Consider the following 18,884-nt stretch of genomic DNA (forward strand, 5'->3'; position numbering starts at 1 on the left):
ACAGCCTCACCCTATTGTATGTTCTACATACTCAGGCTTACCGTATAGATGGAACACCTCCATGCATATCAACAAGGCACTAACATACAATAGCTCAACAACATTTCCAAAACATCAAAAGCATGTAACACAACATGCATATACCATATCCCCATGAAACATGGTGGAACCACAACATGGCTAAACCGAGGACACGAAAGCTTACCTGTACCCGTATGCCCCTTCGACTCGAACTCGGTATCACAAGGGTCCACACCACAATTAGAATCCAATGCACTCACAGATCTGGTTCAATGACCATCATAATATTAATATACATATTCTAAAATTTCAAGACAATCGGATATTATTTTCTTTTTTTCAATTCAAACCGAAGATCCTTTCTAAGATATATCATTTAACTTGTTTAATTTTAGATAATTATTATCTTATATATATATATATATATATATATATATATATATATATATATAGCCACAAAATATATTTATTTATTTATTATGTATATATATATATATATAACACCTTCCAACTAAAGGCTCCCTGTAACAAAATATATATATATATATATATATATATATATATATATATATATATATATATATATATATCAAACCAACAACGAAGGCTTCCCTGTAGATCTTTTCAACTTTACAAACTTTTCAAGCTTTTCAATTCAAATGACTTTTATATGTATTGTATGCGTTGTCTTATATATATATATATATATATATATATATATATATATATATATATATAAACGAAACCATGGCTCCCTGTGGAACGAAATTACATACGGCTCCCTGAGGGTTCTTAAATGTATTTATATAACAATAAGGTAAGCATGCTTTTCATTTTAAATTTCGTTTCTTTTTAACACTTCGGTCTTCAAGGTTATAATAACGTTGATATACATATATATCAACTTAAACCAAATACCAAAATAGAATAGATAGACAGTGACCGAACTCAATTTGCTACAAAGAAAGTGCAGAATCTTCACTTACAAATCACGCAAATCGATGAAGCCCAAACATATAAAAAAACCGAAAGGAAAGGCCACTTAACGAAAGCAAGATAGCGCACAGATATTCTAGAAATAACAGTAACATATAACAATGTTTAATATCAATATTAAGGATTCACAAAGGGGTAGTTAAATTTACCTAAGATCCATTTGAGAACAGAAAAATAGAAACTTTAGAGGTTGAAGAAGCACTCAAATCTTCAACAATGGGTTCTCCTTCAACAAGCTAAAGCTTTAAATGGATGGGTGGTGTTTCAATGGAAGAGAGGAAGAAAAAAAAAATGAAAACTTTAGAGAAGAAGGCTAGGACTCCAAGAAACTCTAAAGAGAAGCCACACTCAGCCGCTGAGTTTCTTTCAAAAAACACACCTAGGGTTTTGTACCCAACTATTGTATTTATAGGCCACTTAAGGGTTAAAACACACAGTATTAGCTTTAATTGCTACGCTTAGCATTTTAATCTCAAACTCTGGATTCATAACCTACTCAATTTTACAAGAATTGTCATATTTTTATTATATTTTTCTGAGCACCTTTCTGGTACGCGTTTTTCATAGCCAGTATCAGTTTCTGGCATCAGTTCTCATTATTTTGACTTGAAACTCGTTTTACAAGTCCTATATATTATTCTAGTAATTATCATGCACTTACATTAATTTTCCGGGATACTTTTTCGGTACGCATTTATACCGACTAGCAGAACCGGTATCTGCACTTTTCTTCCGAAAAGCGACTTTCAGCATTCTTAATCACTTACCATAATTATTAAAGCCTCTTAATAATTATTATGGTCAATTATGGAATCATATCCTATTTTCACATAATTAATTAATTAAATACCTTAATTAACAGTGCGGGTTCTTACAAGATGCATCACCGAGGGAAGAGGATTGTAGAAAGAAGAATACATCTAGACCATAGGATCAAAAGGAAATTAATAGAGGTGTCTTGACATAATATAAGAGGACATAAAAGGAAATAAATTTGAGGAAAAAATGACACTCTCGTGACCCATCACCTTCCTTGCTACTCACCTATTTTTCTATAGAATTCCATCTTTTTCCTTGTAATTTCATTTTCTAGTTTATTCTCTGTCCTTAGGTTTTGTTGTAATGTCTTCTTTTCTATTTTGCTACTTTTCTATTATAGATTCAGTCATGCTCAATAACAAGAGCTAAGCTTGTTAAGGTTGGGAAATATCAATACCCGTTTTTATGTGTTCAACAATTTATTTTTAAGCATTTAAGGAATAAAATGCTTATCTAATTTTGTTTTTATTTGTGCTTATATGAATGACATCATTAAGTTATTGTAGGAATTTGCTACTTGGAGAGGAGCATTTTCTAGAGCATGACTTCAGATTATGTGTTTTAGTTTGCTCTTTATTAATTTTCACAAGCTACATCACAAATGAAGGGAAGAACATATTCATTTTAAAGGTTTTAAACTTAATTATGCTTCTGGAAGTTAGACCTTACATAGGAATTTGTAAGGTAGAATGTTAAAGAGAAAATTAATGTGAGAGGATTATGCACTTATACTGGAACAACCCGAGTAACATTTTGTTACTGTGTTAAGGTACTTGAATAAATCTTGGGAGTAGGGAACATATATTCCAACTTGTTTTAATCTCATTTTGAAAATCCATTTTCTTGTCCTCGTTTATTAGCTTTTGTCTTTGTTGTAAGTTGTCTCTTCATCTTTGAAAACCCAAAAAATATTTACATTGCTCCAGTTATTTCTTAAGTCTCTCAGTTTTAATTTTATCCTAGCAACCAAAAATCGGCTCTTTCTAACTCTTACCGGTGTAAGAATATCGTGTCACATCTTAAAGGGTCAAGATCAATTTACACTAGTGTAAGTTACACTTTCAATCTTGTCTATTGATCCCACTTATATCTAAGGGCTCTACTTTTTTTAGTAATGTGAGCTATTGGATACAAGTGGATTAATGCAAGATTGAGTGTAAGACTTCTAACTCTTACACCAGTGTAAGAATATCGTGCCACATCTTAAAGGGTTAGGATCAATTTACACTAGTGTAAGTTACACTCTCAATCTTTACTGTTGATCCAACTCATATCTAATGGCTCTAATTTGTTAGTAATGTTAGCTATTGGATACAAGTGGATCAATTCAAGATTGAGTGTAAGACTTCTAACTCTTACAGTGATATAAGAATATCTTGCCCCACCTTAAAGGGTCAGGATCATTTTATACCAGTGTAAGTTACACTCTCAATCTTGACCGTTGATCCCACTTATATCTAAGGCTCTAATTTATTACACCGATGTAAGAATATCCCGCCCCATCTTAAAGGGTCAGGATCATTTTACACTAGTGTAAGTACACTCTCAATCTTGATCGTTGATCCCACTTATATCTAAGGGCTCTAATTTTTTAGTAACGTGAGATATTGGATACAAGTGATCAATGATCAAGATTGAGTGTAAGACTTCTAACTTTTATACCAGTGTAAAAATAGGGGAAAATGTGTATCATTTTAAAGGATGTAAAGTTGTGTTATTTTAAGTGAGAGAAAGAGATAGATAAAGAAAGAGAGAGAGAGTGGACAAACAAAAAAAGGTGTGGATCCCACCTATTTGTGAGAGTGAAATGACACAAGTTATATTATTTAAAAACAAATATTTTTTCAGTAAAAATATCTTTCCCCTATCTTAAATTAGCGGTCATGTACTTTTTTTAAAAGAACAAAGTTTTTTTTTGTTGGTAATTTGAAAACATGTTCATAAACTTTTATAATAATTAGATAATTGAAATAAAAAAAGCAAAAACACGAAAAAAATATATGTAATATTCTTTTAAGAAGTAAATAAAATAATTTTCTTAAAAAAATTACATTATAGAAACGTTTTTTTTTCAAAGCTGAAATAAACACACTTTAAAAGCTTAGAGTGACTATAAAAAAAAAAAAAAAACTTAGAAGGATGAATCCCTTGATCTTCAGAATCTCCACCACATCGAGGAGGAGAATTTCTTTAGTACTTCAAATGCACTGAATTCTTAGTGCATCTTCCATTCATATTGTGATATATTTTTATTTTTGTCAAATTATTAATAAATAATTTTTTAAAATTAAATGAAAGAGTAATTTTTAAAAAATAGGACATATATCATATTGCGAGTGAAAGATGAAAAAAACAAAATAAAAAAATAATAATGCATGCATGGCATTGAAGATATTCCCGATCGAGGAGGACATGGGGATACTGCATAGGAACGGCCATGTGCCCAAATTAAGTATATTATATATATAAACTATGCATATAGATATTACGGATATAAAAGCATTAATAATAAATAAAAGCACAGACAATTAGGCACTCTAGGATGGCTATTCTACTAGCATGCACACATGCACTTTATACTCAAACAAAACATATGCTATATAGCTTACTTAGCCATAGCTCCATAGCTAGCTTAGCTATATAAAGCGGTCCCCTATAGCTATTTGATGAATAAGAAATTCCCAGGTTTCACGATCATTGAAATCCATGCCATGTGATGGTTGACGATGACGTTGTCCACAGATCAAGCTGTGTAAATAAATGACTTGAGAATTACAAATAAGACATGTTACACTCAACACGTACGTACCCCAGTACTCATTCACAACACACAAACACGACATGATATACAAATAGTAGCTATCAATATTCACTGCGTCACAGCATGGAGCTATCTGATCCTTGTGCTCAGCTACGTACACTGCCTCATACATTAGGCTTGTGGGCTTGAGTTAATGCATATTGCACAGCTATTGATGGGGCAAACTACAGTTGCCATGAACTTGGATAAACTCACGTGGCTTGTCGCACAGACTTAACTTACCTATGTATACAGTAAATTCCAAGACTTAGTCCATCTACTTACCGAACACTTATTGTATGCATAAATTATTAATAACGTGAGTTTTATGTATTTATTTATTTATTTATTCACATGTTATTATTATTATTATTATTATTTTAAAGTTTAGATTTGGGTAAGACATGTCTTCTTGCAAGGTTAGGGAAAATCACCAATCTCAATACTAGTTTATTATAGAATTACATACGTTTATCATAGAAGAAAATCCGAGAATCGAACAAGAGTAAGGGCTAGCGTGGGTAGAAGGTTTGAAAAGATGTATCAATTCTCATTGGCTAGAATTTTACATGAGATAGTTGTGTGAAAATTTTGTATCTACCCCCTTTACATTGATAAATTATAATTAGATTCCATCTATTTAATGTATATGAAAAGAGAAATAGACATAAATTTTTTAAATAATTGGATAGATCAGGTAAAAAAAATATGGTACTAACCTTAATTAGTTTTTTGAGGCCAGTGACCTCCAGGTATTTCAATAAATTTTAGTTCTTTGAGCTGATTATGAGACTAATTTAGAATCAGGACTCAATCACAATTAAAATTTTTCACCCCTTACCAAAAATATATTTAATAGGAATCAAATCCAACTTACAGTTTTTGCTTTATCCGTGCATAATTAGGCTAGTTACACATAAATTACTTGCACCGGCATAAATGGTGCAACTCGAAGTGCGTGTAAGGAGCATTAATTATCGTATTAATATTTATGAGTTTTAAATAAGTAAACATATGTATTTATTGTATGAAGCAGTGACATTGTAAAATAATGCGTACATTAGAAAACAGACATACTCATAAATATATATAAGATATTAATTACTATTTGATAAACAAGGAAAGCTTGGTTCAATGTGCTTGGGTGGACTGAATGTCTGAAATGGTGATGCTTTAAACGTTTCAGAGATGTAGTGTGGCTGGATTTGGAAGCGTGTTCACCGGAAGGATGGCGATCTCATGTTGTGTGGTCCATTTGGGCACGTTGGGTCAGTTTTCTTAGAGTGCTTTCATTTGTTGGCGGATTTCTAGGCCTTGTCTCCCTCGTGGCAATCACATTATTAAGTTCTTTGGGAGCTGAATGCTTGTGCAAAATCACCAAATCATAAAGAGAAAAAAAAAAAAAACATTATTGCTTTACATTATACATATTCATGGATGAGTACCAATGATCCTCTTTACATTATACATATTCATGCATGGATGAGTACCAATGATCCTATATTGATCAATTGGTGCTTTTCACTGGCTAGCTAACCAACCTATATATTTGTATACACACACATACATTTGGATGGTTATTTTGATCGAGGGCCCTATTTATATGTTGAATCAATTGGTTGCATGTTGCAACAGATCCAGATATATATACAGTCCATGTGGTTGCTAAGTCATTGATCATGACTATTCATTGATTGGGCATACAATTATAAGCTATGATCATATTCACTACTCATTCATGAATATAGCTGATAACTACTTGACATATGCTCAGTTCTAGTTATGGCTTGACAAATATCTTCTAACTAGTAAGGTTTAGTTAATTAATTATACTCTACTGTGCAAGGAGGATTGCTTGAATTGAACTATTGTGAGCTGGATTTATTTTCTGAAATGCAGAAATTTAAATAATAAAGTGCCTGATGGATGATCTTACTTAAAGAGAAGGGAAAGATCTTAGCCATGCATTTATTTAGTTGCGGATATTAATTTTAGAGACAATAAATGACAAATATGTATATTCATTCATGTTCCCATAAATTATTAGAACGGCTGTGCCCATTTCTAATTAGAGTAATGTTATATAGTTAAAGAAAATTTTAACTGAATTTAATAAAAAAAATGTCAAGATTCAAAGATGTGGTTATTGGATAATTAGTCGAATAACATAGATAACTCATATATCCAAGTGCTAAATATTAAATAAATAAAAAATGACAACTTAACGACAATTTTTTTTTTTTTTGGGTTAATATTTTCCTTCTAGTTAATATTTATAACATCATTAGAAAGAAGCTTAGTGTATTAAAGCGAACACACTGATTCAAAAATAGAAAGGGGAGCTCTTCTGATTGAAAGGAGAAATGGGGTGGGGAGACTATTGTGATTTCAAATGTGGATGACGAAGTCTCATAATCATATAAGTAAAATTATCTATAAATTTAATGTCTTAAGATTGTGAGTAGGGACGTGTTGACAAACTTACTTACTAAACATGAGAATGGTGTATGTAGTGATTAAGAAGCAGTGACCTGATTGTGTTTGATGCTGTTAGTGTGGCCTTGTATTGATTCGTAGCTGGACCTTGTGGTGGGACGGAACGCACATGCTTGCACATGTTACTTGTTCAACGTTATTTCAAAGTTTTAAGTACTCGTGATTTCAATGCTTGCTTCCAATTACATGAGGAAGCCCTTTACCCAAAGTAACTTAGTTTGTCCCCATGCCATCTTTTAAATTTAATTTGGAGCCATGTTCCCCTGCTACACTTAGACCCTTTTGTGCCCAACCAATTTTTGTGTCTTAGCCAGGCTCTCATCCGTTTTTATGAATAAACACAAACAAGTTGTGTACAATTTCTCATTTGCACTTTAGTTTTGCTTCGAGATGAAGATTTTTTTAGGCTGCAAAATTAATGGGGAGGATCTTGTGTCCTTATTGAGCCAAGTTTCAGGAAACTTATCCACATCCTGAGTTATTTTTTTACCTTTTAATTGTGAGTATAATAGCTCCAATTTAGTGAACAACATTCGTGACTGTATTTTTAGAGAATTTACTCATTATTTTAATTGATTACAATGGATACTTGGACTCATTTATACATCACATAATCAAACCATACATTTTATAAAAGAACAAAAAAATATCCATGGACATGTTTGATATTGTTATGTCTTGGAGCCCAGCAACTCTGAGCCCGCTTCCGGATTCAATTAGCCCGACCTTCTTCAAGTCGGCCTATAGAAGCGACAATAAAGTAACAATAAAACAAATTAAAAACAAAGATAAGGAGGAAGAAAACATCAAGAACTTTTAACATGGAAAACCTCTTCAATGTGAAGAATACAAATCATAGGACCAAGTCCAGAAAAAACTCCACTATGAATAATGGGATTATAAGATTCACTCTGATTCAATAATCAGAGGACTTCACCATCTAAAGGAAGGATATACTCTCAAGTGCCTCACACAAGTGTTTCTTTCTATAAAGGGGATATGAAATCCTACTCTATAGGATAGTTTTCTTCTTCAGCGATGGCGCTGGATATTTTCCTTAGAGAATCTTCGTCTCTAGCTTGCACTTTTCTCCTGCATGTTTTCTCTCTCTAATGGCTTAGCATCTAAGCATCTCTTACAACAAAAGATTAGGGCACCCATTAATTTGGGTCGGGTCCATCATGGGTCATGTACCCAACAAATCTCCCCATTCATGCCCATGAGGGAGGATATCCAAGCTCCCCCTCATCCAGGGTATGGGGCCGAGGTAGTCAACCTAGCATCTTCATAGTAATCTCCAAAATTACATGCTGGAACCGTCTTGGTCATCATGTCCGACTAGTTCAAGTTGGAATGGACTTTGTTAGGATGGACAAAATTTTCTTCTATCACATCTCGGATCCAATGGTATCGCATGTCTATTTGCTTTGACTGCGGATAGAATGTTAAGTTCTTCACTAAGTGTATAACACTTTAGTTATCACACTTTAGTACATACTTCTCCTGACTGTGTCCGAGCTCTTGTAAAAAACTCTTCATCCACACTAACTCCTTGCATACCTCAGTTGCAATAATGTATTCGGCCTCGGTAGTGGACAGGGCGAGACACTTATGGAGTTTTGACTTCCAAGAAATAGCTCACCGTACAAAGTTAGTCAGGTAACCTGTGGTCGACTTCCTTAAGTCGTCATCTCCACCCAGGTCGGCATCCGAGTAGGCTTCTAACTCGAGTTTTTCTCTCCTAAAGCACAAACACTTGTTCAATGTTAGGAATGTAGCTCCCATACTCAAGAGGGGGGGGTGAATTGAGTATTACAAGATTTTCGCAAAAGCCCCCTTCTAGTTTCTAAATAATCATTTCAAGTACACTTTGACATATGAAAAGCTAATTTATTTAATTTAAATAATTTACAGCGTGTAGTGACTAAATAACAGAAAAATAGATCAGGTAAATATTTGATGAGATATGAATTTAAATATACTCAAATGATTAATCAATGCTTATGCAAGAGATAAGGGATAGAGAGATTTGCAAACTTGATATATCCTGGTTCGGTCACTACCACTGTGACCTACGTCCAGACTGAAGTCGCTCGATCAAATCTTTCACTAACGGTCAAGCTTCACGGGTGCTTGACAAACCTTTACAAATTCCCAAGACTTCTGTCTCTTGGTAGACTAACAAGGGTTCACTCCCCTTTCCAAGACTTCTGTCTCTTGGCAGACTAACAAGGGTTCACTCCCCTTTCCAAGACTTCTGTCTCTTGGCAGACCAACATAAGGGTTCACTCCCCTTTTGATTCAAAATGTAAGATGAAGGTGATAAAGAGAGGATATGTACTCTCAAAGTAAAGATATTACAAATTGAAGAACTAGTAGGTGTATAGCCTAACAACAAAGATAAGCTCAAGTCTATGCAATGATCAAAATGAGTAATATGTGAGCAAAAGCAAGCTAGAATGAGTGATAAAGACCTGGTAAATGATCAATGACCGAATTGTGTGTATTTGAGATGTTAGGGGGGGGGGGGTTTATATAGGCACCCAATTCGAAAACTAGCCGTTTATAGCCGTTTAAAACAGTAGATATCTGGTATCCGGATATGTGATTATAGCCCTTTATAGCCGTTTAAATAGTAGATATCCGGATATTCATCGCGCACGTATCCGGATATGTGATATCCGGATATTCAGTATCAGATATCCGGATATTGGTATCCGGATATTCTTGGTCAAATATCCGAATATTTCATGGCAGTGACCTTTTTACACATTTTCGAAAATTCCTTTCTTTCAATATGGTTTCTATGACTTGTAAAGCATATGATTGGTTATGGAAATTAACTAGAAAAGTATATTTTATGTAAGTACTCTTTCCAAACCAATTTTGAACGATTTAAACCACTTGATTTGACTTTTCTTGACGGATGTATAAGGCCATGAATATGTAACTGTTATAATGCCATGATTCTCTTTTTTTTGCTTAAGTCATTTGAAAAACCTTTAGATGCATGTTTGACTTGTTAGTTCAAGATTCATTTATGCATTTGATGATGTGTATGACTTGAGCTTATGCAATGCTATAATACTATACACCTTTACACATTTTCCTAAGTCCTAGATAAATATACCATTGAGATCTTGGACTTGACTTGATGCTTGGCTTGCATGTTTCTTGATTTGATTTCTTTTGGATGTTGCTTCACCTTCAAGCAATCTTCTTTGACTTGTTTGTTATCATCAAAACTATGCTGACGTGGAATCATCAATAGTATCATCGTGGCAGCCACATCATCACTTTGATTCTTCAATCTTAAAAGTTTTTTTAATTATTCCTTGTTGCTCTTTATCCAATGATCTTGCCATTTTGATATGACATCACTCTTCTTGTGTGGCTACATCATACATCTTCAATATCCACATTGGTTGATGCTTTTTGCTCTTGATCAAAGTTTTTGATATGACATCACTCTTCTTGTGTGGCTACATCATACATCTTCAATATCCACATTGGTTGATGATTTTTGCTCTTGATCAAAGCTCTTCTCTTTTTGTTGTTGCCACTTTGTTATCATCAAAACATACCTTTTATCTACATTCAATGTGCCTATCAGATATTTGAATATTCATCTGACGGCATCCCAAGGTTCCTTTCCCGGGTTCGACAAAAACAAGCTTACAATCCCGACTGCATGAGCAAGGTCAGGCCTTATGTATATCATGGCATATATAAGACTACCTACAACTGACTAATATGGAACCTTTGACATCTCGTCTCTTTCTTCATCACTGGTTGAACCCTGCTTCTGACTCAACTTGAAGTGCCCAGCCAGAGAAGTGTTGACCATCTTAGATTAGTCCATCTTTAACCTCTTTAGGATTTTCTCTATGAACTTCTCCTAAGATTGCCACAACAATTCTTTGAGTGATCCCGAAAAATCTTCATCCTGAGTATCTGTCTTTCTGGGCCGAAATCCTTCATAGTGAATGACTTGCTAAAGGCTTTCTTGAGGGTATTAATCTTCCTCGTGTCTTTCCCCAATATTAGCATGTCATCTACGTAAAGCAAGAGGATGATGAAGTCGGCATCATATCTTTTGATAAAAACACAATAGTTTGCTTGAGTTTTCTTGAAAATGTGCTAAGTCATGAAGAATTCAAACTTTTTGTACCGTTACCGAGGTGCTTGCTGTAACATCTCGTTGGCCGCCATTGTGTTAACTCACATTATGGTAATAAAAGCGCTACATATTGAATTAAATAAGCAGAAGACTTAATAAAGTATCACTATAGCTTACCATCAACTACAGACTTAATTTTTTCTTTTTATCTTTCTTTCGTGTAATTGCCTTACTTCACTAAGCAATTTAGATTCAATTCTATAAGGCCCCATAACCATACAGAATCTTACTTGAACATTCACCTTATTAATCAATTATAAAGTATTCCCCCGAATATAATAACAAGTATTATTTCTGACAGAAACACATATAGCATAACGACTGTAAATTGAACATTTCTAGGGATCATATTCTCATAATATATTTTCACCTGATAGATAATAACTCAATATTTCTAAATTTATAAACATACAACAAACAGATGGCTCCATGCCATTCCATTACACTACACTTTAAAAAGAATAGACATATGTATATACAGATACAGATAGTCTTAGAATAAATATCCATTACTCTATCTGCTACAATACTTTGCTCTTTCCTCACTACACTGGTTCTTTGTCCCTTTAAATTTCCCTGCTACTGATGTACTTGTAATTTAAATTACAGCCCCTCGACAGGGTGAGAAATGAATCCCAATAAACTCTGGGTTTATGGAGCAAACTCTATCCATAAGCTCAATTTCTAGTGAATTGTTAAACACAGAACATAGATAACATCATACAGATATAGATTCTATATTCACATGCAGTCACATATTTTTCGTATTTATACAGTGATAAAATTCATATCCGCATACAATCACCAAATTCATATTCTTTTACCCATACACATTCCAACACATATTTTCATAACCATTTACTTTTTCTCCGATAATTTAGAGTCTCTTGATTATTCATCAAATCATCTTATATTGATTTAAAAACTCTATAAAACCATCAACAATACTGTTGTGCAATTTCACAAACAATTATTTAAATCACACAAGTACGCAAGTGCACGTGTCAATAAGTAATAAAGTGGATGTGTAAGTCCAGATATCGTTCCCACAAAGATTAAGTAAAGTTATAGCTCTAAGTGAAGAAATCAAAGTAACAAAGATAATTTGTAAGTGGCTAATGATTAATTTAACAATTAAGAAATAAAATAAACTAAGACTAATGATTAATTAACGAGAATGCAGTAACCAAATAAGTTTTCCAAGTATTCAAAGATAGATTGGGATCAATTTTCCTATTATTGCAATTTCAGCAGAATGCAATAACAATGCTACAACAATCATCCATTCAGTAATCAGAACACTAATGCATGCAAAGGCTCTCACCAACAATACATGTATACTAAGTTCCACATCTCTATGGCCAACATAGTTATGAATCTTTAAGATCAAGTTCTATATGATTTTATGGTGTGAATGATCTCTCTATCCACAATTAACTAATTTTACTTAGTTAAAACACAATGCTTAATAACATTCAGGATTCACCTATATCTCTATAGCCTAAATCCTAAGACCTTGCAACTCTCTCTCGATGGATCAACAAATTAGAGACAATTTAACACTTTATTAAACAACTAAAAGGAAAATCATGCAACAAAGTTTAAGAAAACTGTTTACATCATAATAAGGGTACTCTATCACCCAATCTTAACAATTTAGCTCATAATAAGGGTACTCTATCACCCAAGAAGCTTCTTATTCCTTTCACATTAATGGGTATGGGCAGCTTCTCAATCACTGAAACCTTAACTTTATCCACTTCAAGTCCTTCCTTTGATATCTTATGACCCAAGACTATGCCTTCTCTGACCATGAAATAACATTTCTCCCAATTGAGTATAAGATTTGTGTCTTCACACCTCTGAAGTACATCTGATAGGTTGGCAAGACATGAAGCAAATGACTCTCCAAAAACTGAGAAATCATCCATGAAAATTTCCACAAAGTCTTCCACCATATCTGTGAATATGGCCACCATACAACGCTGGAAGGTTGCTAGAGCATTACACAGTCCGAATGGCAACCTTCTAAATGCAAAGGTGCCATAAGGACATGTGAATGTGGTCTTGTCCTGGTCTGCAGGTGCTATAGCAATCTGATTATAGCCTGAATACCCATATAAGAAGCAGTAAAACTCCTTGCCTACAAGTCTATCCAACATCTGATCAATAAAAGGCAAGGGAAAGTGATCCTTCCTTGTTGCATCATTCAACTTCCTATAGTCCATGAAGATTCTATATCCTATTACAGTCCTTGTAGAGATTAACTCATTATTTTCATTCTCTACCACTGTAATTCCTCCCTTTTTAGGGACACACTGGACTGGACTCACCCATTGACTATCTGAAATAGGGTATATTACTTCTGCATCTAGCCATTTTATAACTTCTTTCTTCACAACCTCCTTCATCATAGGATTCAGCCTCCTCTGATGCTGTACAGTACTGCTATAGCCTTCCTCTAGCAAAACTTTATTTATACAAAGTGAGGGGCTTATTCCTTTTATATCATCTATGGTCCACCCTAATGTTGTCTTGTGTTTCTTTAGGACTTCTAGCAATTACGCTTCCTATAACTTGGTCAAATGATACGGAATTATTACGGGCAAAGTATTATTCTCCCCAAAATATGCATATCTCAAGTGATCAGGCAGTGGCTTAAGCTCCAGCACTGGTGGTTCTTCAATTGAAGGCTTTGGTGGTTGTGCTTTTCTTTCTTGCAAATTCAGAGACTCAAAGTGTCTCTCTTTGAATGACATCACTGGTTCGACATCAATCCAAGCTAAACATGCTTCCATCTCTTCTTTGTCAATTGCACCTTCTTCTGCTATGACAATCTCCAGTGGCTCCTTCTCAGTTTTTGGTTCCTGTTGTTGTAGCAGTGGTTCATCAGCATCCTCTATTGCAGAGCACTCCTCCATTTGACTTGGATACTTCATAGCATTTAACACATTAAAGGTTATTTGCTCATCATTGAATCTCATAGTCAAATCTCCTTTTTCAACATCAATAAGAGTTCTTCCAGTAGCTAGGAATGGTTTGCCCAAGAGAAGGGGCACCTCCCTATCTACTTCAAAGTCAAGAACAATAAAGTACGCAGGGAATATAAACTTATCCACCCTTACCAATACATTCTCAATCTTTCCTTCAGGGTAAGTGATGGATTTGTCAGCAAGCTGTAGGGTAACAGTGGTTGGACGTGCTTCTCCAATTTCTAATTTGGTGAAAATACTCTTGGGCATCAAATTGATGGATGCACCAAGATCACATAATGCTTGACTAACGTAAGTGTTGCCAATAGAATAAGAGATTGTGAAAATCCCTGGATCTTTCAATTTAGGTGGAAACTTGTTCAAGGACCTGTTACGTTCTTGGGTGAGAGCTATTGTCTCATACCTTTTGACTCCCATTTTTTCTTGACAAGATATCTTTCATGAACTTTGCATAGCTAGGCATTTACTCAAGAGCCTCTACCAATGGAACATTGATGTGCAATTGCTTTAGCACATCCATGAACCTTTTGATTTGCTTGTCATCTTGCTGCTTATGAAGCCTCTGAGGAAAAAGAGGCGGTGGTCTACTTGCTTTGTCAGCAGGCTGACTATGCTACTTCTTTGCTGCAGCATTCTGTCTGGACTTTTGGTCTGAGTGTCAACCTGTTGCTCTCCAACGTCTTCTTCCACAACAACCTTCTTTCCTGCATTCTGGCCTTCTAGCTCCTTCATCTTACGGTAGTCTTTTATATGGTCTGGTTCATCTACTTCTTTCTGACTCCTCAATGCTATGGCCTTGATTTGCTCACTTCATTCTCTTCTTGGATTTTTAGTCTTGCTAGGCAGTGTTCCTATGGGTCTTCTTCTCATGGCATCAGCTAATTGCCCTACTTGATTCTCCAAGTTCTTTATTGATGTTGATTGTCTTTGAACAATGGCATCATTCCTTGCCATGAAGTCCTTCAGCATATTCTCCAACGAGCTAGAGTTTTGAGCTTGCTGTCTAGGCTATTGGAATTGCTGCTCCTGCTGCAAGAATGGTGGCCTTTGCATCTACTGTGTTGGAGCATAGCCTGATCCTTGATGTTTCCCCTGAGAATAAGGCAAATTATTACCGCTCCTCCATCCTTGATTGTAGGAATTTGAATATTGATTGTTCCTATTATAATTTCCTGCAAAAAACACAGATTGGGGATTTTGAGGGCATCCATCATAGCTATGAGGACTATTACAGAAAACACATGTTATAGCATTAGAAATGTTAGAAATTGCATGTGCTTGTTGTGGCTGTGCTTTAGCATCAGTGTTCAGATTCAAAGTTTTAATAGTATTAGTCAAAGAGGATATGTGCGCTGATAGTGATGATATAACATCTAGCTCCAGTACTTCTGTAGCCTTCTGCTGTGCAATTGTCCTCTCGGATGGCCATTGATAATTGTTATTTTCCATCCTCTCCAGAATTTGGTAAGCTTCTGTAAATGTCTTGTCTAAGAGGGATCCTCCAGATGATGCATCTACTATTCCACGGGTTTGCTCATTCAGTCCATTGTAGAAAGTTTCCATCTGAAGCCATTCGAGTATGTCAGGGCTAGGGCATTTCCGAAGCAATACTTTGAATCTATCCCAGCTTTCATATAATGATTCTCCTTCTCTCTGCTGGAAAGATATGATCTCATTCCTTAGTTGAGCTGCCTTGATTGGAGGAAAGAATTTGACTAAGAATTTCTCAGCCAAATCATTCCATCTTCTGATTGAATCAGGGGCTAAAGTGCCCAATCAAGTCTTAGCCTTGATGGCTAATGAATAAGGAAATAGCTTCAGCTTTAATGCATCAGATGTGACTCTTTGCTTCTTGAAGCTATCTGCCACATCCATGAAATTCTTCAAGTGCAGATGTGGATCTTCACTTGGCATTCCATTGAACTGGCCAATTGTTTGCAGCATATTGAACATACTTGGTTTCAGGTCAAAGTTTGTTGCTGCAACAACAGGTTGTACAATCCCCAAATGGAGATTGTTGAGTGTGGGGACTCCATGTGCCCTAATAAGCATCTCAGCTCGTTCATCCTCATTCACAGATCCTTCTGCTTCCATGTCTGCAGTTCTGGGTATTGCTACACCTCTGTTCTGTCTCTGCCTCCTTCTCCTTGCTAGAAAAGTTCTTTCAATCTCTGGATCAAATGCAACTTCTGGCTGGTTAGGAGGAATGTTCATACACTAGCTGGAATATTTGATAGGACAAAAAGCAGATAAGATTAAATATTACTTCATAAAAAGATAATACCTTTATAATAATCTCTGGCAACAGCACCAAAAACTTGTTGTGCAATTTCGCAATCATTTATTTAAATCACACAAGTGCACGTGTCAACAAGTAATAAAGTGGATGTGTGAGTTCAGATATCGTTCCCACAGAGATTAAGTAAAGCTATAGCTCTAAGTGAAGCAATCAAGGTAACAAAGATGATTTGCAAATGGCTAATGATTAATTTAACAATTAAAAAATAAAATAAACTAAGACTAATAATTAACTAACAAGAATGCAGTAACCAAATAAGTTTTCCAAGTACTCAAAGATAGATTGAGATTAATTTTCCCATTATTGCAATTTCAGTAGAATGCAGTAACAATGCTACAACAATCATCCATTCAGTAATTAGAACACTAATGCATGCAAGGGCTCTCACCAACAATACATGTATACTAAGTTCCGCATCTCTATGGCCAACAAAGTTATGAATCTTTAAGATCAAGTTCCATATGATTTTGTGGTGTGAATGATCTCTCTATCCACAATTAACTAATTTTACTTAGTTAAAACACCATGCTTAATAACATTCAGGATTCACCTATATCTCTATAGCCTAAATCCTAAGTACCTTGCAACTCTCTCTCGATGAATCAACAAGAATAGAGACAATTTAACACTTTATTAAACAACTGAAAGGAAAATCATGCAATAAAGTTTAAGCAAACTGTTTCCATCACAATAAGGGTACTCTATCACCCAATCTTAATAATTTAGCTTTACTTGGCGGAAAGAAACAACAAAGAAAGAATAAGATTCCATAAAGCTAAAATAAAGAAAACATTGACGTTGCTGTAGCACTGCTCTCGCAGAAACCGTGAGCTCCACCACCATCAACCTTGCCTCAGCTGCCGGAATATTGGAACAAGTTACTGGGTTCAATGATCTCTCAATTGGACCCTAGCTCCTTCCTTTGATTTGCTGGATATCTCTCAGTCAAACCCTCAAATTCCTTCCAAGTGTTTCCCCCACTTTCTTTCTCTAAAATCTGACTTTAATTGGGTGTCTAAAACATGTCCAGCCGTTCTTGATGCGTGCAAGTGTCTTCCTTTTATAGATTATGATGTTTTGGGCTTTAATTAGCTCTTCATATTCATGCAAATCTCATTTAAATCTTCCTTGTGATTGATTGAGAATATGACTCTGTTTTGCTGTAATGCTGACAGAGCATGCTACTACATATCTTCCAAGAATCTTTCCAGATTTGTAATTCAAATCTGAATTGGATTTGTAATCGTTGAATTGATGAAGATTTGATTGTGATTTCTTGAATGTCTTTGAGCGCGTATCCAGATTAGATCTTTGATTACACGTTCAGAAGCTTCTTCCATCAATTTGGGCTTGGATCCATAGCTTGCTAGTGATGATGTCAACAATATGCATTGCTGACCTCATCTACACTGCTACAACACTGCTTTCCGATGCTACAACATTGACCTGCAGGCTGCAGTATTATAACAAATGCATTAAATGTTCCCAATGCTCAAATTATATCCAAATATCCATATTGAACATAATTCTTAATTAAATCATGAAAACATAGAATTCATGCATTAATCATATAAAATCAAGAGAATTATGTGTAATCATGACATCAAAACATCACAATTAAGCCCAAAAATAACTCTTGTAGAGAGTTATCAAATACCCAATATCTATAATAACGAGAATGATTACAAAATTCACACTAAAATGTGCTAGCAGAGATATAACCCATATAGTACACCATACAATCAAACAATCAACCAATCAATCAAACAATCAGTAACCAACTGGGCACAAATACGAGAACATCCATAAGAGATATTGTTCAAGGACCCCATTATATAACTCCATAGACATTCCTAGAGTGTTAACAACTCTAAGGCACCGCACCAACAGGAACTCCCTACTTGGAGACCTATCCGGTGGAAGTCCACAGAATATCTATCTACTAGTCAAAGATGCAGGTATATCAAAACATATACCAAACAAGAATATAAGTATATCAAAATATATATCAAACAACATCTAGGTAAGAATGCATGATCATACTCCATCACATATTATCAAAGATCACAAAACCAATCTTTTCAAAGGACATGATGGAGCACATAAAAGAACTAACCCCAGGACACACAGAAGTTTACACATAACACAACCATATGTACATGTATTTAAGTCAAACAAATGATTCACATTGCATCAAGCCTCTTCACATCTAATCATGATATAACAATCAATACATTAGAACTTGAACAATTGCATTACGACCATCAGTATATTTACACT

At 34.8% G+C, this 18,884-nt stretch overlaps 1 protein-coding gene across 1 annotated transcript; it reads right to left on the reverse strand.

The window, feature by feature from the left end:
• Positions 1-13,882: 13,882 nt before the first annotated feature.
• On the reverse strand, positions 13,883-14,722 carry LOC133313977 (uncharacterized). Its single transcript, XM_061515403.1, has one exon. The coding sequence runs from the start codon at positions 14,720-14,722 to the stop codon at positions 13,883-13,885; it is 840 nt and encodes a 279-aa protein (XP_061371387.1).
• Between the last annotated feature and the right edge of the window lie 4,162 nt (positions 14,723-18,884).

Source organism: Gastrolobium bilobum, unplaced genomic scaffold (genome assembly GCF_033153095.1).
Source record: "Gastrolobium bilobum isolate Gb01-03AN ecotype WA unplaced genomic scaffold, APGP_CSIRO_Gbil_v1 utg35590, whole genome shotgun sequence".
Lineage (NCBI taxonomy): Eukaryota > Viridiplantae > Streptophyta > Magnoliopsida > Fabales > Fabaceae > Gastrolobium > Gastrolobium bilobum.